We start from the raw sequence: 21981 nt of genomic DNA, 5'->3' as shown, positions 1-21981 counted from the left end.
ATCTTCGCTATCTTTAATCTCCACTGGAAATAGCATTCATAAGACCCAGCATGCCTCTCCTCAATTCCTCGCGGTGTGCAGCAAAAACATACCAACCTCGGGCACTGCTGCCAGAGTCATGCTTTGCTTTGGTGACCTAGCCATTAGAGAAATACAGTTAAATATACATTTGTTATTTTATCCGCCACCTTTTTCAGCAGCACAGGTTAAGGCTTTTATCAGAGCACTGCATCTCATAGTCCAATGACTTCTGCTAACTCAACCATTGACATGCCCACCACGTTTGTTATAATTTTGGGAATTAATGATTATAGTACCGTTGAAGCTACCACTGGCAACTGATATGTAAGCAATCTAATTGCAGCTAACATTGAGGTTGGAGTATGGAGTCAGACTAGAAGGTTGTTGGGAAAGAAATGTCAAAAACCTTTCTGACAAGGTACAAAACAAAGGTCAGGGTCATAAGGTGTTTCGAACCCTAGATCCATACTGTCTTATGATTTAAAGAGGCACCAAAGTGTGTGCTGGGATTGCAAGCAAACTGGTTGTAATGCTTGCCTCTCAAAAAGGCAGTGTTGCTTTTGATGTGACAAATTCAAATGACACAGAAGGCTGTTGCTAGCTGGATGTTATTTCAGTACTAACAAAGCTCCCTTATGGAGGACTACTTTCAACTTCCAACTGTTTAAATTGTCTTACAATTATGTTTTTTCTTGATTTAATTTTTCCAATGTATAGTTTGTATCTCTACATGATATTTCTTAGATCCTATGGTCCTACTTTCTCGTCATTTAAAAATAGTCATCTGCACAAAGCAAAAGTATTTAGAGTATTTATTATAATTTTTGCAATATTTGGAGTTACCTGAAAAGACAATTTTAAAAAGAAATCCCTCAAGAGCTTTTTCAAATTTTTCACATTTTGGAAATTTGTAGTTGACAAACCAGATTTTGAAAGATACACTGTGGATTTGCATTAATGGTGTGTGCGACAACAGGATCTTTGTCATCTATTTTGGCTGAGTTATATTTGTACCTTGTTTACTGAGAATTTAGCAATAATTAAAAAAATGTGGCCAATAGTATACATATGATGTCCATCATGCAAAAGGCAAAAGATGAACATTTCAATACAATGTTACACTGCTCCGTTACAAAGAAAAATAAATGTAACGACATTCCTATGTACACACTCTACCTTGCGATATCAACCTCATTTTGAGCTTCTCTTTTTTGCAATGTTTGATAGGAATTAGCAATGAATTGACAGATAACAGTGAAGAGCATATGCAATTGTGTGTATATAATAATTTTCAGATTTTATTTTTTTTATTAGCACTGAAGAGCTTCCTTGATCCAATGTTTGCCTTCTATATATTGCGAGGAGGCTGAGGAATGGTCAGATGCTCTTTGATTGAAAAGTACAGTATATTGATTGACTTGAAAGCAGTCACCACAGCATCTTCTTTATTTGTTAGGTCAGCTGTAGTTGTGTTGTAGCCATGCAGAACACTGGAATAGCAGACGTCGTCGCTTAAATTTACCACATTTTTAAATAACATTTCATAATGCAGTACACACAGATAACGTCCTGTGCCATGCTGGTTTCACAGTGCAATTGCTTGGATGGATCCTGCGCACCCAGATGCTCTGGATGTAGCAGGCACATGATTTGCTGTTCTAGGTCACTTAAATATATGTTCCCAAAAAGCCATGTTGCAATTTGTTATAGGGTTTAAATTCCTTCTTTTGTTACATCCTTCATCCAAATCTTGAACAGGACGTGGAGGGTAATTTTCTCTTTTTCTTGATTGAATTCTTTTTTTTCCTATTTAAGACCATTTTCAACTTCAGAGCATTGTAAATGGTTTTTCCTACAGCAAGTTATTCCTGATTTGATTTTCAGTACAGATAATTTGCAAATGCTTCAAAATGTTTAAACGAAGATCCTACTTCCCTTTTGTCTTGAAATAGTCACCTGTAAAAAGAAAGAAATGCATTAATATTCAAGTTCCCATTCTTTTGCATTTGGGGTTTCCTAGAGAGAAATGAATTGGACAGGAACATCCTCTTTGAAAGTATTTTAAAAAAGCAACGCCCCCACACTACTTGAAAAACAAGTCTAATTCCACACATACACAGCAATGAGACAGAATCATGACCAGAACAAGTGGAGATAGAGAATAATGAAAATGTATAGCTCATTACTAGCTCAAGTACAGTTTCTACAAACAATTACAAGCAGGGTAGTGAATCTGGCCGTAAATTCCACGACAGAATTACCATTACTGTCATGGTGTGCGATTTGGAAGTGTCATCCGAACCTAAAACCTTGCAAAAAATGTCAGGAGGCAACGAAAAAGACGAGGTGCCTGAGAAGCAGCTTCCTAAGTCAAAATTTACAGAGATCGCTGTGCTCCCTGAGCAGATGTCAGCTATAGCTATATGGGGCACACAACGGAAAGACCACCCACCAGGAAATGTGAAAATGCATTTATTCAGGTTAGCCTTAAGCTCCTCCATTTTTGTTTCATGCACTCACTCCATCTGCAAATCTCCTATTTGGAGCTGGAAGGAATATGTTTGCAGCACAAGAAATGTTACAGCAAAGCAAGATGAGCTAATTTATACAGCCTTGGATCTTGCACAGGCCAGACCAAGCGCGATAAGATATTCTCGTCTGCAGCTGTTAATTGGCAGGTCTCACAAATGCATGAACAAATAGTTATGTATGTACCAGGAAAGGGTTATCGTAAATAAACTGTAAACCACACTGCTGCACAGTAACCCTTGGTCATGAAAACAAAAGGTAATCTTGCTAGAAACGTCTCCTTTCAGTGAGAACAGTCTGTTGTATTGTAAGGTCAGAAAGCTAGAATTTACAAGTATGAAATCACTGACGAATGTATGTTTTCACAGAAAACCCTATACGTAGCAGGGAGCTGTAAACAATCTATGACATCTATGACATAGCACTCGCAGCAGAACCCATGTAAACTGGGGTGCATAAAAGACGTGATTTCCTTTCTGTAAATTGCTCACTTCACCCTAGCTATTGTTGTGTTGAACCTGGGTCCGCTAGAAGGGAATAAACTCTGTTTATACTTGTCTCCGTTTCTGTTGGTCTCTGTTGATGATCCATGATATTTCGAGGACGGAGTGACCAAACGTTGGGACCACTGAGTACCAGCGATCCCTGCCAAATCTGATACAGTTTCTTGCAGCTGCTACTAGTGATCCACATCGGAGTCTCCACTCAGCAATCATCCTGACTAGAGTTCCAGACAGTAGCTATGTGACTAGGTTTCGCCCTTTTGAAGACTGCAAGTCACAGATTTCGTTTGATGGGGGAAGTTTGTCTTGATTGAAATCAGGTGAGTTTGTTTCGAGTTCATTGTACAAAAATATTTAGCAAAATATTTACCAGGTGAGTTACCATTTTGTGTAAAAATGCCTGGGGTCAGTAAAATTCACAATTGTTGGGCAATGTTGTACTGTTGTAGAAAATTACCCACTGTGTTAGAATATGGACAGCCTTCCTCATCTGAAGGTTCTCCCTCTTATGACATCTACATTATATATGGGTTAGGAGCAATTGTTTTTAATAGTCTTTGCCCTCGCTAGACCAGACATGTACCCGATTTACAATGGCCTGACGATGGTTCGTTTGAACTGGCAAGGATACAGCATTTGGGGTCAGTATTATTATTGCAGAAAAAGGCTAGGTCAGCTGCTTCTGATGCAGTTGGGGATTGGTGCAAAGAGGCAACCCAGCGCATCAAATGTAGACAGAAGCAAGCTCGCAAACATATGACCCAAACAGAAAAGGGTTAAGTACATGACCAAAAGCAACAGGAAGACTGATAGGGCGACAGATCGACATATGCAAAATATACCCATCCAAAGAGCTGCACACAGATGATCAATTAATGGATGCCTTATTGAGTGAAATAAAAGAACGTCCGAAAGTACCACCTCCCTATGTACCTACTCCACCAGTGCTGCCGCGACCAGTGCTGCATTTACCCAACACCAACTCTTGGCCTCCTGCACCTCCCACACCGGTGCTCCTTAAGGCTATGCCACCTAGCTCTCCTGCCGCTTCCAAATCCAATACCTCTCTATTGAAATATTCACACCAGCTTAGTGATCAGAGAGCAGGGCTACGTAGTGCACTGACGGAGACTAAAAAGGTACGGTTAGAAGTAGCAGCTTAAGACACTATACTGGAAGGGACTGAATTAGCTGTCATACATTCTTTGACTGACTACCAGACCCCTGAAGGAAAATATTTGTTTGAACACATAGGAAAAACACTTGCCTGAAACTGATGCAAAATCACTGATACCGCAGCACCCCGAGAATTGCAACATTCCAATCATTCAGCATGCACCATCAATGCACTAGAAGGCGCACATCAGCACCTATCTGAGCAGTTCTCACATAAGGACGAACTACATGAACTACAGATAGCAAAGATAGATGCTTTAGGAATATCTCATCCTTTAATAAACAAGGCGTTCATTCAGAAAAGCACTCTCTCCAAACACAGTGAAAAATACTGCAGAAATGCACATCACTAGAGACACTCTTAGATGGATTTCGAATACATCCCTTTTCCCTATGGAGATCCATGACAGTAGAAAGATCAGATGGAGGGATGGAGCAGAGGAATGGAAGAGTAACTAGAGTTGATTGAGCAAAGTTGGTCTGCATGAAATATGTATGGAATATCTGGAGTGAACTGAATGAATAGATGAAAATGATTCGGTGAGTGGAAGGAGTTGGCGGACTGTATGTATAGTTAGCGTCGAATGAAACGAGTGGAATGACTGGAACGAGGGCAATAAATAGAGTAAAGTGGACAAACTACAAAGAATAAGGGAGCACAGGAGTGGGTTGAGTCGACGGAATGGTTGGAGTAGGTAAAACGGATTATCAGGTGAAACCAATTGAACGCATAGAGCGGGTGGAGCGGATGACTCGGTAGAACGGATGAGTGGGTCAAACGGATGAAGTAGGTAGAAGGGATGGAGAGGGTGGAGTAGTTGGAACGGACAGAGCGGAGTAGTTGGAACGGAAAGGGGCGGACAGAGTAGTTGGAACAGACAGAGCAGATGGAACAAAAGGAGCGGACAGAGCGGATGTCACTTTACATATGTACGTCCCCACGTGCCTGGTCTCAGGCGGTTTTACTGATAAACCAACATATCACTCCACTACACTCTTCTATACGCCATCATTCAGCTAGAAAACAGCTATAGCCCACATAATTCAGCCTAGCTGTTCACATACAAACATGAACCCACAATCACCTCATCACCCTAATAAAACACAGTTAGCTGAAGCACATTCCGGCTAGCATAGGCGTTCCTCGGGCCTAACGCAGCAAGAACACAGTCTGGGTCTCTGGGTCTCTCTCTGGGTGGGTCGGTCGGTCAGTCGGTCTCTCTTTCTCTCTCTCTCTCTCTCTCTCTCTCTCTCTCTCTCTCTTTTCTCTCTCTCTTCTCTCTCTCTTCTCTCTCTCTTCTCTCTCTCTTCTCTCTGAGAGAGACTGGGAAACAAAGACAGCTTCCGAAATACTGCTAGTATGAGAACAGAGCTAACAATGAGAAGAAAATAAGAAGAAAGTGGATCTGAAGACTAGGGTGTTACAGCAGGTAGCTAGGGGAATGCGAGGATATGCCCAAAATAGGGGACAGGTTATGCAACACACTGGGATAGTGAATGAGAACTAGTGTGTCTACTGCAAGCAGGAAGGCCACTGGAGGATTCAATGCCCAATACTCCAGCAGAAGGGAAACAGTATGTACACAAGACAAGGAAGAGGACATAGAAATGGCACGAGGAGACTGAATAGAAGCCAGTTTTTCCAGCATCCACAGTTCAGCAATAATACAGCAAATACAGACACAACACCCGACTAAGCCCACCAACATTCTCGATAACACTCCCTCACAGAATTATATTTCCAAGGACTACACATTCTTTGGCTAGGACCGCCCAAAACAGGGGCTGGTACATACCCCTATCCCTGTCAATCAAAAAAGAACCTACGTTACAATGAAAGTTGGAGATAGGCCACGCACATTTCTAGTTGATACTGGTGCACAGAAGTGCTCCATTGATAACCTATCGGTTCCAGATATTCCTCGGTCATGGCCACAACATGTTTCTGTAAGGTTTGCTGGCACACCTGTAATAAGTCCGATCTCCAAACCGGTATCTATTTCTCTGGGACCATTCACTGATGCATGTCCTTTTCTATTGACAGCCAACTGTGGGGAAAACGTGTTAGCTTTGAATTTGCTGAAGAAATGATATGCTGTTATTTACTGCTCACCCGATGGTGTATATCTTACTAATTCACTGCAGCACACTTCTACATCTCAGTTGTTAGCACTCCCACTACCCAGTGAATTGCAAGGTGTACCCACTCATTTATGGGCCCTAAGCGATAATGACATGGGAATGCTCGATGTTGAACCAGTACGCATCCAGTTGAAGCAAAATGTCACCTTACCGCGCATACCACAATACAAGGTTTCAGTGGACAGAGAAGCTGCACTGAAAATGATAATTTCAGATCTTGTACATCTAGGTATCACTGAACTGATTACGGGTAGCACTTGAAACCGTCCCATATTTCCTGTATATAAAAAGGGTGACAACGCACTGCCTTACCATTTTGTAATTGATGTACGGGCCATCAATAAAATTGTTTGCCCCAAATTTCCCATTGTGCTCGACATCAGGACTATTTTGACTATGACTCCTTCCCAGGCAACCCATTTTTCTGTGGTAGATTTAAAGAACGCATTCTTCAGCATACCGATACATGCTGAGAGAAGGTACTTTTTCACCTTTATTCTGGGGAGGTTGTTGTTTACATTCATCAGAATACCCCAAGGATACACTGAAAGCTCTAGCATTTATAGTAAGTCCCTCAAGGAACAACTGGACACTTTAGAATTGCCTTCATCCAGCACAGTCTCGGGAGGATAGCTCAGGAGCAACGTGCTCGCCTTGGAAGCAAGACGACACGGAGCAACAGAGGTTCGATCCCCGGGGCCGTGCTTAGAAACCTCAGGGTACTAAGCGTGATATAAATAACCTATCATATCATATCTCATTGATACAGTACACTGACGCACAGTACATTGACAACCTACTCATCGCCACAGATCCTTAGGAAGCTTGCAAGGAGGGCACTGTGTTGTTGTTAACAAACTTGGCTAACAACGGTCACAAGGCTTCTTTAAAGAAATTCCAATATTGTCAACAGCGGTTGCCTACTTTGGATACCTCCTATCGAAGGAGGGCAGACGTCTTGCACCAGAAAGAATACAGGCGATCTCTGACATGGCGATTCCAAAACACACAAACTGAAGTTATAACTTTTATCGGGATGACTTCCTATTGCAGGCAATGGATTCTGGATTTTTCCCTTTTGATTAAGCCATTTTTAGCACTAACGAAAAAAGATGTAGCTCTACCTCTACTTTGGGATGCAGCTTGCCAAGATGCTATTGATATGCCCAAAACTGCGTGTGTTCCACGCCAGTATTGGGCACACCAAATTACACTAAGGAGTTCATGTTATTTGTGCATGAAAGAGATGGTTGTGCTTAGGCTGTTTTAAGGCAGGAACATGGGAGGAAAGAACAAGCCGTGCAGCAATTTTTCCTCCACATTAGATCCTGCTGCATGTGCTTTGCAAAAATGCCTTAAAGCTGTAGCCGCTGTGGCCGTTGCATCAATAAAACAAAGCAAAGGCATGCTTTTGGGTCACTCCTTAACCGTCATGGTGCCTCACTCAGTAAATGTACGATTGAACAGAACATCAAACCCAGCATCTCACATCTGCTCGCTTCACTAGATACAAGCTCATTTGGTTTGCACCTCACATCAAAATTAAACGATGAAACCCAGCTGAACTGTTACCTCCCCTAGGAGAATAGCATTCCTGATACCAATCAGGATTGCATCTTTATCACTGAAAATGAAACCAAAGAGGGAATCTATTTGACTGATACAGCTATGCCATCCCCAGATGGAGAAATATTTTGTGATAGTTCTTGCTTTAAACTTCCGGACGGAACTTCTACAGCTGCCTATGCAATCACCACACTAGATACACTGGTAGAAACTAGGAGGATTGGTTACAACTCCGCCCAAGCAGCAGAAATAATTGCCGAGCTTGTGAGGTGTCTCAAGGGCTGAAAGTAAATATTTATACGGACAGTCAGTACGCCTTTGGTGTAGCTCACAATTTTGGAAAACTATGAGCCAAAAGGTGATTTCTAACATCCCATGGCACCAAGAATCAGCATGGTCCCTTGATAGTAAAGCTTTTATAAGCACTAGCCTTACCTAAACAACTAGCAATAATGAAATGTGCAGCTCACCAGATAATCACTGACAGTATTGGGAAAGGAAATGCTTTCGCAGACCGACTTGCCAAACATACAGCCACAGATTTACTGTCTGGAATGTACGTATTGGGTCCTGCTAGATGGTTCGCCGAGACTGGGATGATGGAAGAGGGCATTAGCAGTGTAAAAGAGATTCAGGCCAAGGCCACAGCTGAAGAAATCAAAGAGTGGGGATCAGGACCAGCCCGAGTAGATGTGGAAGGTTGTTGGGTTGACCATGACAAACAGAGATGGATGTTACCTAATGCATATGTACAAACTATAGAGACCATGGCCCATGGCCCAGCCCACATAAGCGCAAAAGGCATTTGTAAACACATAGATCCGGTATGGAGGAACTCCATATATACCCAAAATAGCAGACCGCCTGGTTAACAACTGCATGATCTGTTTACAGCATAGCATTGGGGAAGGAACACCAGTACCTAAGAGCAGCTTTGGTCCACCTTCCATGCCCTTTGAAGTAATAAACTTTGATTTCATTGAGATGGAAAGATGTCAGAATGTTAAATATGTTCTAGTGGTAGTTTGTGCATTTAGCAAATGGGTTGAAGCTTTCCCTCTGAAAGATAACACTGCAATATCAACAGCAAAGTTAATGCTAAAAGAGTACTTTCCCCGTTTTGGCTTACCAAGGGTGATCTGGTCAGACAATGATTCCCACTTCATATCATCGGTCACCAAGCACGTGTGTTTGGGTTACAGATAAGAAAGAAATGTCATTCCGCGAACCATCCCCAATCAGCTGGGTTAGTTGAGAGACACAACTGTACCCTGAAGAACAAGTTAGCTAAAATACGTGCACACATCCAGCTAAAATTGCCTGCAGCTCTACCATTAGCCTTAATGTCACTGAGAATAACAGCCCAAGTGAAAACAGGTCTGCCCCCGTATCAGATTGAGATGGGGAGACCAGCTAATGTGTGGAATGTACCTCGGCCCAGGAAATTGTCTGAGATTGAGTATCCATTATTGGTAGATTATTGTAACCAGTTGATTCAAAACTTGTGTTTGAGTCACCAACAGGTGTGAGAAGTGTTGCATGATTGATATGTGGGTCCTGGCCACACCATTCGTCTTGGCGACTACGTTCTGGTAAAAAACTTCCAGTGGAAATCCAGCCTTGAGCCGCGTTAGAAGGGGCCACTACAAGTCCTATTGGCTAACCAGACTGCTGTGCGTGCAGACGGCAAGTGACATTGGATACATGCAACACATCTGAAAAGAGTACCTTTGCCTTTGCCCTATGACAGATGGGTAAAGGAAGGGGTAGGAGATTGTGAAAGCAAATACGTTCCACAGCACATACCCTTCAGTGACAGAGAATACACAAACCCACATTTTAAGACATCAGACATTTCACCTTTGCCAACCACCGACACACTGTTGGAGGATCACTCTGTGCCCGGGATGTGCAGATACGACCTTCAACCACGAAAATAGATAGGGAAGGACTCTTTGAAGGTAGGAAAGTGTGGTATTTGTTGTACTACACCCACAAGAAACCAACAATATTCCCTCCATACCACCCAAAGACGCCTGGAGGTAGATCAGGCAGGATAAAGAAGACTCCAAGCTAAATAGGCCACGTGGTCAGGCGTCACCCACTGATGAACTTATATGTTATGTTACTTTACAGTTATATAGCGCCTTATGTACCATTGGTATGATCTCAAGGCGCTCGTAGGTTGAATGCCCTCGGGAACCGTAGTTCAAGTCAGTAGAGAGAGTCATAAGGTGCGTGTGAGCACCGGCTATGTGTGCAGCTGGTGTGGCACTTGTATGATAGCTGCTTCTTAGCGGTAGGTGTGGTGGTTGGGAGATCAGGAGTATGTGTTCGGTCTGGCAGGGTGATATCCAGGCTAATTCTGGCTGCGTTAGGCCTGAGGAGAATGCCTAGGCTGGTGGGTGTGCAGACAGCTGTGTTTTAGTTGGGATGATGGGGAGTATGTGGGAGGTGTTGGTATGAGAACAGCTATACCGAATATGTCATAGTATCGCTGTGTTCTAGTTGAGTGGTGTATAGAACAGAGTAAGCGTGGTGATGTGATATGGTGGTTTTCAGTAGGTGCTTGAGATCGAGCGCACATCTGAACCTTTTATTCTATCTTTTTTATTCACTCATTCTGTTCAGTCGGCTTCTTCTGTTTAACTCTGTTGAGTCTGCGCCATCCATAGTGACTACTCCATGCGTTCCGTGCACCCCAACCGTTTTGTGCCATCTATCTGTTCATGCCCTCTATCTGTTCCAAGCATTCCGTCTGTCGCATGTACTCCCTCAGTTCAATGCACTCCATCTGTTCAATCAGTTCCATCTGCTCCACGCGCACTCCATCCACCCCACGCGCACTCCATCCACCCCACGCGCACTTGATTCATCTATTCCATTTGTTCCGTTCATTCCATGCACTTTGTCATTCCATGCCATCTATCCGTTCCATGCATTTGATCTATTCCGTGCACTCCATCCTTATCATGTACTCGTAATTTCCATCCTCGCGTCCACTTTATTCCTTAGTCCATTTCCTTAATTTGATCCACTTCACTTCTTTCATCGAGTTTATTCCTTTCATCCACTTCACTACTTTCATCCACTTCATTCTTTCTATTCAGTTTATCCGTTTTAATTTACATTAGCGGTTATTAGTTTTCGATTACTCGCTCTGATCATGATGCTCGATGTTATTTATGATATAGCAGCTATGTGCTAAGGTCATTGATTGCTGTTATCTAGTTTGAGTTAAGGGTCGATTTTAGGGGAATATCCATGTTTTCAGTAATTTCCGAAAAGACATCAGGTACTCGTTGAGTCGGATCTGGGGTGGAAGTGCGTTCCACAGATCAGGGCCAGGGCTGAGAATGATGATCCACCAAACCTGACTGAGTTGGTTTTTGGGATGACTAGGAGGCCAGCAGAGCTTGATCTTAGAGTGCGTGGAGGATGGTAGGGTTTTAGTTTGTCTTGAAGTTATTGGAGGTCCGGTTTTATGCATTGCTCGGTGAGAGATGCATATGGTTTTGAAGGTCACCCTTCGGGCAACCGAAAGCCAGTGCAGTGTTTTGAGGGCTGAGGAGATGTGATCTCTTGGGCCAAGTGCTAGAAGCAGTTTGGCCACGGCGTTTTGAGCTCTTTGTAGTTTAGTCAGTTGGTACGCGTGGACTCTGAGGTAGAGGGGGTTAGCATAGTCCAGTCTTGACATAACAATTTATTGGACCGCAGAGAGTCTATTAGGAAAGGAGAGGTATGGAAAAATGCGCCTAGGTGTTTTAAGGTGGTAGTGGCAGGACTTGGAGACGTTGTTTACTTGCAGCGAGAGGGTTAGGTCTGAGTCTAGGGTGCATCCAAGGTTTTTTACTGAATTTGAGGGTGTCAGGGAATTGCCCATGGCAGATGGCCAGGGTAGCGAGTGCGGAAGAGGTTCGGTGTTGCCACATACCATGATTTCAGTTTTGGAGGGGTTTAGCCAGAGGTGGTTTGTGGTCATCCAGTGATCTATGTCGAGGAAGCAGGAAGCGAGGTTGGGTTGGCAGTTGGGGTTTGAATTCAGGAGTTTTAGGATTAGTTGTGTGTCATCGGTGTAGTTGTAGGACAGGATATTGTGCGAGCGGATTATTCGTGGGAGGGTGGACATATAGAGGTTAAACAGGAGGGCTGATAAGCATGCTCCTTGTGGACCTCCGGTGTCGACTGGTCGGGCGTGGGAAGCGTAGGTGGAGAGTAGGGTTATTTGGTTCCTATTGTTGAGAAAGGAAGCTATCCATTTGAGAGCGTTTCCACGGATTACCAGGGAGTGGAGGCAGTCAAGGAGGATTGAGTGGTTGATTGTGTCGAAGGCTGCGGATAGGTCAAGAAGGATTAGCACGGCGCATCCTGCAGAATCTGCAGTGTTTTTGAGGTCATCCCAGATTGAGGTTAGGGTGGATTCGGTTCCTTGTCAGGCTCTGAAATCCGACTGAGTGGGGTCTAGGAGATTGTTGGCTTCGACAAAGGCATTTAGTTGGGAGTAGGCGGTTCGGTCAGTGAGTTTGGCCAGGAACCTGGTGTTTGAGATGGGGCGGTAGTTCTTGGGCTCGATAGGGTCGAGGGATTTTTTTTTTTTTAGAAGATGCTTGACATGAACAGTTTTGAACGCGTCGGGAAAAATTCCTGAGGAGAGGGAGTCGTTTGATGGTTTTTGCATGTTCTCCTGCGCAGGTAGATGAGAAAACTTCTTTGAGGGTTGTGGCTGGGCAGGAGTCCAGAGGGGAGGGGGAGGGGGGGGGGGGGGGGAGGGGTGTCGGATGGTTTGCGGGCAGAGAGAAGTTTGAGAAATTGGTCAGTTGATATTGGAGTGAAGGAGCCGAAAGTCGGTTGGGTAGCGGTCGCAGGCGGTGGGATGGTAGGGTGGGTGTGTCCGAAAGAGAGCTAGTTTGTTTGTTAGAGAGTTTGTTCTTTCAAGAGCTGTGGTGTAAACGTGTAGAGAGAGTGCGTCACACAGTGATTGTGAGGGGGTGGGAAGGGTGGTGGTACATGATGGTTTGGTGAATTCGGCAATGATTTTGTGAAGTTCTTTGCTGGGGTTTTTGCAGTTTAGGATTCAGGAGTTGTAATGGCCTTTTTTAGCTTTCCGGATTTCGGCCTTGTAGTGACGATGATGCCGGGCCAAGGTGGATCTGTTCAGGGCTGTTTTGCCTTTCTGCTATGTGCGTTCTAGGGATTTGTATAGTCGTTAAGTGGTCTTCCGTTCTGGTGCGAACCATCTAGGAAAAAGGCCATGGCGAGCTGATGGTTTGCAAGAGGGGGTGAGTGGGATTAGTGAAGTGTTGAGCCATGAGTCAAAGGCGTCGGAGGTTAGGGGTTCATTGGGTAGGCGGGTAGGGGGAGGAGACTGACGGAGATCATCGGCTAGGTCAGGAAGGATTTTTAGTTTCTTCCAGCATTTGCGTAGATTGAGAGGTTCTGTTTCGGGTAAGGGGAGCGGGTTGGGTGAGCGAACGGCGAAAGAAACAATGAAGTGATCGGACCAGAAGATCGGGGTGGGGGGGGGGGTTAGATGTATCAGGCGGTGGGAGCTGAAGATGGCATCAAATGTGTGTCCTTTTTAGTGAGTCAGCCCGTTTATGTGGGTACGGAGGTTGATTGCGTATAGGCTGTCGACCAGAGAGTGGGTCATAGGGTTGGTGGGGATGTCAAGCCATATGTTGAAATCTCCTAATAGGGTGAGGGTGGGATGGTTTAGTTGGAGGGTGGCAATAGAGTCGCAGAGGTTGTTTGTGAATTGTCCATCGCAGCCAGATATAAAGCCTATATCAGTGAGACTTCTTAACGGACACAGAGTATGCCTCTGTTTGGGGTACACAGAAGTGGCAAAATGGAAAGGTTTACCATTGGAATGACTAGGCCCAAAGGACTATGGTCAACCAGAGATAAATGTGTTATTATAGTTATTGTAGCATGTATAGTACTAATATTACTGCCTGTTTTATGGTTTCTGGGGAGCTCAAACCCCCTCAGCTCACTATTGCCTACGGTCAACTCCACTACTATGTCTCCTGTCTATGTACACACATACACTTCGTCCCCTTGATCTTTAACACAGAGAGGAATATCTCAATAACACCTTCATAAGAATAATGAACGATACTCATACGATACTGAACAAAACCAACCGTTGGGTGTTTTCCCATCTTCCACAACACAGTGAGAAAGGGTTAGGAAGATATATCTCCTCTCCCATTGTCCACTGCTTGCTATGCATCCTTTAGGGCCATGTTTTTTGGTACATGGAATGACAGTACCACAGGTAACTTTGATGGGACAAATATAAATACTTTTGATCAGCAGGTGCTACCGCCTTTGGGATGCTCGGTGTTTGATACCAGGAGCACTACAAACACTGTCTCTACCAAACACACAGACATGAATTCTAGGCCATACCACTCAATGATATCATTCCAAATGGCACCAGTAGGGAATAGGGAAGAGACTCCACCAGCATATACAATTAACAATAACCCTGCTACTGTACCCTTTTATCTGAGTAAGGAAGGTTCTAGGTACATGGGTAAACATGACAAATGTAGGAATACTGCAGTTTTGGTGAACAAAATAAGGCCCTTGCACATTGGGGTATCAATTTACTTTGTCTGCGGGAAGCAAGCATATCCATGGTTACCCAAAGATTGGAAGAGAACATGTTTCTTTAGAGATACTGTTACCAGGGGTTTACTTGACATCAACATCAGGAATATCGAAACACCATCCTAGGAGGGATATCTATGATGATACAGCTTGCCAAATATTTTGGGGATGTGTCAAAAGTGATAATTCCCTTTTGGGGCCCGGCAATAAACTCACAAGATATTAGATGGTTGGCAGGAGTATTATAAAGAACGATTAATGAGACGACCGATATACTATTCAATATGACATTAGAACAGAGGGCTATTAGGCTGGTTCGACTTCAAAATAGAATGGTACTAGACACCATGCCAGCTGAAAGAGGAGGGGGTTTGCAAAATGGCCGGGTCATCTTGCTGCGTTTACGTAGCAGACTCCTCCCCTACTGTGTGTCAGGCTATTAAGAGGTTACACAGATTGGGGTCTGAAATTCATGTTAACGAAGGTAGCTGGGACATTGGTACTTGGGCTTGAAATTTGTTTACTGCATGGGGTTGGAAAATACTTTCTGTCCTTGCTATGATCGCTGTTGCCTTTACTGCTGCAGTTGCAGCATACAATGCTTACCTACTTTAGGATCTATGCTATGCCAGTGCTGTTCTTGAGCTCTGGAACACTTATAACCTGAACACTTGTCCCCTGCGAATGTGAAAAATACACTGATTATGCAGGATAGGAAATTCAGAACTTTATAAATATCGATGTACATACATTTGATGTATAAATTTGATGTATAAAAATGAGTTAGCCTAGGCTAAAAGGAGGGTTTGTGAAAATGCATTTATTCAGGTTAGCCTTAAAGCTCCTCCATTTTTTGTTTCATGCACTCACTCCATCTTGCAAATCTCCTATTTGGAGCTAGAAGGAATATGTTTGCCGCACAAGAAATGTTACAGAAAAGTAAGTTGAGCTAATTGTTTGCCCAGACCAAGCGCGATAAGATATTCTCATCTGCAGCTGTTAATTGCATGGGTCTCACAAATGTACAAACAAATAGCTCTTTATGTACCAGGAAAGGGGTATCCTAAATAAACTGTAAAACACACTGCTGAACAGGAACCCTCGGTCATGAAAACAAAAGATAATATTGGTAGGAATGTCTCCTTTCAGTGACAACAGTCTATTGTCTTGTAAGGTCAGAAAGTTAGAATGTACAAGCATGAAATCAAAGACGAATGTATGTTTTCACAGAAAACACTAAATGTAGCCAGGAGCTGTAAACTTTCTATGACATCTATGACAGCACTCGCAGCAGAACTCATGTGAACTGGGGTGCATAAAAGACTATTTCCTTTCTATAAATTGCTCACTTCACCACAGCTATTGTTGTGTTGAATCTGGGTTCCCTTGAAGCAAATAAACTCTGTTGTTTATACTTATCGCTTTGTTTGTTGGTCTCATCTTATTTGGAGTACAGTTACCAGATTTTGGTTTGACAGAAAAGCGCAATATGGAGCAATATTTGGCACAAGGTGGTGGTTGTGTGGATAGTGCCAAGGTTCTGGGAGAATCTCAGGAAGAGGTGACCTTAAAGCCAGGGTACGCACCCCAGTAGCCAACGACCAAAGGGAGACAGCAGTCACTGTAGGATGGAGAGAAATGCCCTTGCAACTCACACCTTAGGAGGAGTCTATGGGCAGCACACTCCATGTGGCAGGCCTGGAGGGTGTGGGAGTGGCAGAGGTCGGAGCTGGTAGCCAGTAAGACCCCAGTGAGTACACGAGTGGCCTATCGGCCCATTTCCCACCAACCCGAATGGAATATCATCCTACACAATTGCAGTCACCCTGCAGAGCATGGGGCAGGCAATGCACACTCACAATTAACCCACTAAACACCATTAAGCTGTATAACTGGAGGCATGGGAGGTGATAACCTCATAAAAGGGCCACCATAGAGAAGGAGGAGGTAATAAATGTAGGAAATTCATTAGAGAATGTCAACAGCAAATATCCTGCAGTGACAATGAATCACAGAGTAAATCACCAACCACTGTTGTCAGTACACCACATACACGTATCCATAACACATGGCAGCCACAGATACTGGTGGCCTGGCCCCACAGCGAAAATGTGCAACAGAACAGTAGCAGCAAGACCCATATTTGTACAGTGTGTTCCCCCAAAATGTTGCCCTCACAGTATTATGGGTAGAAGTACACTCTCAGGTGATAGGAAAGTTCATTTACAAAATAACATGGGCCCAGCTCCACATGGATACCCTTGAGCTTGCACAAATTGAAAGGCCATAAAATGACAGGTCAGCCAAGATACGCATTCCCGGGGGGCACTCGAGAGCCCCCAGCAAAATGGCAGCTATGGTGTGGTGCTCCGACAGGGCTGTGTGGAACCAGGAGTGCCAGTATTCCATAATGCGGCAGTCGTCATTCGGGAACAACTGTGCTGATCCTGGAGAGACTGCAAAGGGTAGCCGGTGCCCCATTCACTGACTGGCAGCCCCACGTGGCTTGTGCTGTGGGGAGGCTGAGCGCACAGGCGACAGGCTCAGCCGGAGGGACCAGTGTCGCCGCCTAGGTGGAGGAGGTGGTGGGAAAGCGCTACAGGAGCCAAGTGCCCATGTGTGTGAAATTTGCCCCAAAGGGCTGAGGCGGAAACTGCTCCCTGCATCCAAGCTCTTCTCCATGTCGGGAGAGGAGGGGCTATAGGGCCCAGTAGTGTTCGGGCAGGCCGAGCATGGGCTGGAGTCTCCTCTGCAGGGGCCCAATCAGGGTACTGTGCCTGCGCTGCCGCAAAGATAAGAGCAAAAGGTGCATGGTGGAATATCGGCAAGGGAGTCTGGTGCTGTCATGGTGCCCGCTCCCGGGGAGCCGGTTCAAGCCCTGCGTCCCCGAAAGCGGACATCCAGTCCCCAAGGAAGGACCCAGCAACCCCATATAGGGGCCCTTTGGACAGTGTCCTGGCGCCATAGGCGCCAGGCTCATTATGGGAGTGCTTGGGTGCACTTACCTGATGCAGACCATGCTGCAGGATCCCGGCCTCCTTGAGGCCTGAATGGAACTACTTTACCTGTGGGACTAATTTACCATCCGGGTGTGGTCGGGGAAGGATACATACCTGATTGGAGGAAGGATACATACCTGGAACTTCTTCCAAGGCTATTTAAACCCCACCCGAACAGTCACACGTGCTTCGCGTTGTTCTGCATCTAGCAGCTGGACGCTCACCGTGTCTGCTCCTGTATCCTGACTTCTGCCTCGCCTGCCAGCATCCTGGATCACCTGCAAAGGAAGAGAAGAAGAGGACAGAAGAAGGAAAAGTCCTTACCTGCTAAATCCGCATCCCGGAGACATCTCGCCGACAATCCTGAAAAGGAAGACTTTAATTTAAAAGCTCATCGCGTCGATCGCTGCAGCGCCGCATTCCACTCACCTTTACAGGGCGCCTCCATGTTCAGCAGCGATCATCCGGATTCGCAGTCACGCTCCAGCGCCTAGGGAGAAAAAGACCAGAACAAAAGGTGAGAGAGAGAAGGGAATAAGGAAAGCTAAATCTCCATGTTAAGACTTACCTATTGATTCATTCCCTCTTCATTTTCGGTCCGCGCCGCATCCTGGCATTTCCGGACCCCGGCCCCTAAGGGGAAAAAGAGACATCAGCGTTAATGAGCGAATGAAAAGACATTACCAAAAAAACGCTCATTAAAGACTTACCTGATTTCTACAAGGATTTCACCTCTCATCTCGGGTCGGTGCCTGTTCCCCGGCATTCCGTACCCCGGCCCCTATGGGGAAGAAGACACTAGCATTAGTACATTAATGCATGGACACAAGGGGAACCTCTTATCAAAAAACTTACCTGGAAGCCAAGCAAGTTTGGTTCTCACCAATCCGAAAATCCAGTGAAGTAACTGGATACCAACGCGCCCCTGCATCAGAAGCAGGATGGAGAGCTCGTCCTTCCAGACCCCAAGGTGAGACGCTACGAGAAATCACAGAAGGATTTCGAGGAGGGTGAGAGGGGAAGTGGGAGGCCGATTGCATTACCCCGCAGACAGTTAATCCCCTTTTTTCGCCTACAGAAGGATACTTCTGCGAGCCAGGCAAGCCAGATTTGGGAGCCCGGTCCAGTCCGTCTTCCGAACCCTGCGCATCACCTTAGAAGAGGTCACAGCAGCGCGACCCAGGCCAGCGCCTCCGTGGGAGTCAGGTGAGCGTAACAGAACGCGAAGCCTTCCTACAAATTCCCACCCAGGCGCTATGGAAAGTTCTGAGACTGATCAGTTGGCCCAATTACTGGGAGAATTACGGGCCGAAGTACATGCTGCTCGTCAAGAGACTAATGCCCTCAGGAGGGAATTAATATCAAAGGAAAGAACTGATGACCTGGCCAGACAGCTTTTGCAAGGTCAAGCTGGGCAAACTCCTCTAGCCGGTTCCGGAGGGAACCCCGCTCCTGTGGTTTCCAGTAACCCTGTGCAGATTAATCTACCTGGAAACATGCCGCTGGCCCCACCCGAACGCTTTGCTGGGGACCCCAAACGATTCGCCGTATTCATGAATCAGTGTCGTTTGCACTTCCTATGCAGACCTGGGGCCTTCCCTAATGATCAGACCAAGGTAGCCTTTGTATTGTCATATCTCAGCGGCTGCGCTGCCGATTGGTCAGTTCCACTGGTTACTCAAGATGAACCGATTCTCCGTGATTTTCAAAGGTTTCAAGCAAGCATGGAAAGGTTATTTGCTCGACACTCTCAGGGGCAGGCTCTGGATGACGAACTTCTATCCCTGCGACAGGGCAATCAGGACCTCCTATCCTATATTGCAACCTTTAATAGACTAATTGTGGAAACGGGATGGCCAGGGGATAAAAGAGTCACGTTGTTTTATCGAGGCCTTTGCGGAGAACTTAAAGATGTCTTGGCTCAAGTTGTAAATCCGCCCCAAGAATGCACAGAGTATATAGACTTAGTGGTCCAATTGGATCACAGACTTCAAAACAGAAAAGCAGATCGGTCCAGGTTTGAGACCCCGGGTGTTGGTCAAGACCCATGCTAATGCCAAGGGAGTTGATGTCTCTGAGCCTATGCAAATTGGAGGGGTTAAAGGACCCTTAACTCAAAAGGAACGTGAAAGGAGGCAGCAGTTAAAATTATGTCTTTATTGTGGGAATTCTGGACACTTTCTACGAGATTGCCCGGCAAAACCGCCCCGAAAGGCGGTTGGAGCCGCTGATAAAAACCATGAAGACTGTTTCGGGAAACGACTCCGCCCGACAAGTGTAGGGGTCCGCTTGCCGAGCTTGAAACCTAACTCTCAGACCTTGCATTTCATTGTGCCAATGGTTCTCGTAGATCCAGAGCAGCCTAAGCGGTTGCATGCAATAAAGGCATACATCGATAGTGGGGCTATTGGAAACTATGTGGATCGTGAATTGGTCTCTAGGATTAACTTCCCTCTCCGTCCTAAAACCAGCAAAGATGTCATCACCACAGTCGATGGAACTGAAATTGCCTCTGGACCGGTAACACATTCCACTACTGAGGTGACTGTTATTGGTCCCGAAGGCCATCGGGAGGGTGTTGTGTTTGATGTAATCAAGGCTCCACAGTTTCAGGTTATTCTTGGAATCCCTTGGTTAGAGACACATAATCCTCGAATTGACTGGCGAGCTAAGAGAATAACCTTCCCGCTTGTACACAAACCTGCTACCCAGAAAACCTGAAGATTAATCTAGCATCTGTAACCTCTGCCTCCATGCAACTACCTCCAGAATACCAAGACTTTCGGGACGTCTTCCAAAAGGAACAGGCCAACACGTTACCTCCTCACAGATCGTACGATTGCCAAATCGATCTGATGCCCGGTGCACAACCCCCTTGTAGCAGGATTTATGCCCTTACCGAACCTGAGAATCTGCATTTGAGACAATATTTGGATCAATACCTAGCTAATGGTTTTATTCGCCCGTCAAAGTCCCCGGCATCCTCGGCTTTGTTCTTCGTGCCCAAAAAAAGAAGGCGACCTTAGAACTTGTATCGATTACCGCGCATTGAACCAGATAACGGTTAAAAACCGTTATCCTCTGCCTCTGATCCCTGAACTCCTTGACCAGGTGAAGGACGCTTGCATATACACCAAGTTAGATCTCCGGGGGGGGGCTTATCATCTGGTACGAGTTAAAGAAGGCGACGAATGGAAAACTGCCTTCCGTACTAAATACGGATTATTCGAGTACCAGGTGATGCCTTTCGGATTGTGTAACGCGCCGGCTGCCTTCCAATACTTCATGAATGATGTCCTTCGGGAACTCATCGATGTTTGTGTTGTTGTATATATCAATGACATTCTGGTGTACTCCTCTTCGGAATCTGATCACAGAAAACACGTCAGGGCAGCACTTGAAAAACTGCGCCAACACAAACTATTTGCTAAATTGGAGAAATGTGTTTTCCATACCACAGAAGTCGAGTTTCTAGGTTTCATCCTGACACCCAAAGGAGTCCGAATGGACTCAAGAAAAGTGGATGCCATCCTCAAATAGCCATCACCTAGCTCTGTAAAAGGGGTTCAAAGCATGCTCGGCTTTGCCAATTTCAATCGCAGGTTTATCCCGGAATTTTCACGCGTGGTACAACCCATTACTGCACTCTTGAGGAAAAATAAACGTTTTGAATGGTCTGAAGAAGCCGAGCAGGCCTTTCAGGATTTAAAAGCTAAGTTTACCTCCGCACCTATATTGAAACACCCACGTCCAGATCTCCCTTATGTCGTCGAGACTGACGCATCCAGCCTAGCCATGGGACTTGTCCTGTTCCAAAGAGATCCCGAAACCAACCAACTGCATCCCGTAGCATTTTGGTCCAGAAAATTCTCGGCACCCGAGGTTAATTATGCAATCGCGGACAAAGAACTGTTAGCCATTAAGTCCGCTTTTAAAGCCTGGCGGCATTATCTGCTTGGCGCTCGACATACCATCACAGTGATCACTGATCACCGGAATTTACAGTATTTGAAAACCGCCAAGGCTCAGTCATCACGGCAGCTCCGATGGGCTTTGTTTTTCGCTGAATTTGATTTCATGATTACCTATCGACCTGGCTGCAAGAATGGCAAAGCAGACGCCTTAGCCCGAATTGGAATGGGAGAATCTGATACAAACTCAGAACCAGTACCAATAATTCCCGAACAGAGGATTCTAGGCATTCAAGCCAGAGTGAAACAACTCCTGGACCCCTACAACCTTACAGGAATGGATACAAAAGGGATCAGACTTTACCATAGATAATGGTTTACCTTATTTCCAAGGACGCTTATTCCTGCCACATAAGGAATTACACGAACTAGTTATTTCCGGTTATCATGATACATTAATAGGAGGGACACCCCGGTATTGCCAAGACAGAGGAAAAGGTGAAATGACAATTTTGG

At 45.3% G+C, this 21981-nt stretch overlaps 1 protein-coding gene across 2 annotated transcripts in view; it reads right to left on the bottom strand.

The window, feature by feature from the left end:
* Positions 1-818: 818 nt before the first annotated feature.
* The window catches only part of PFN4 (profilin family member 4), a 265433-nt gene continuing 244270 nt past the window's right edge, over positions 819-21981 (bottom strand). The window contains exon 5 of one of the 2 annotated variants that reach the window (XM_069605864.1): positions 819-1977. In XM_069605864.1, the coding sequence (XP_069461965.1) occupies positions 1949-1977 (29 nt within the window). In that variant the 3' untranslated portion in view covers positions 819-1948. The remainder of the gene's footprint in view (positions 1978-21981) is intronic. The other variant, XM_069605863.1, reaches the window with a different exon arrangement.

This window comes from Ambystoma mexicanum, chromosome 4p, assembly GCF_040938575.1.
Source record: "Ambystoma mexicanum isolate Mex_15411 chromosome 4p, UKY_AmexF1_1, whole genome shotgun sequence".
Classification (NCBI taxonomy): Eukaryota; Metazoa; Chordata; class Amphibia; order Caudata; family Ambystomatidae; genus Ambystoma; species Ambystoma mexicanum.
Note: the sequence above shows the minus strand (reverse complement) of the source record. Positions and strands in the feature narration are given on the sequence as shown.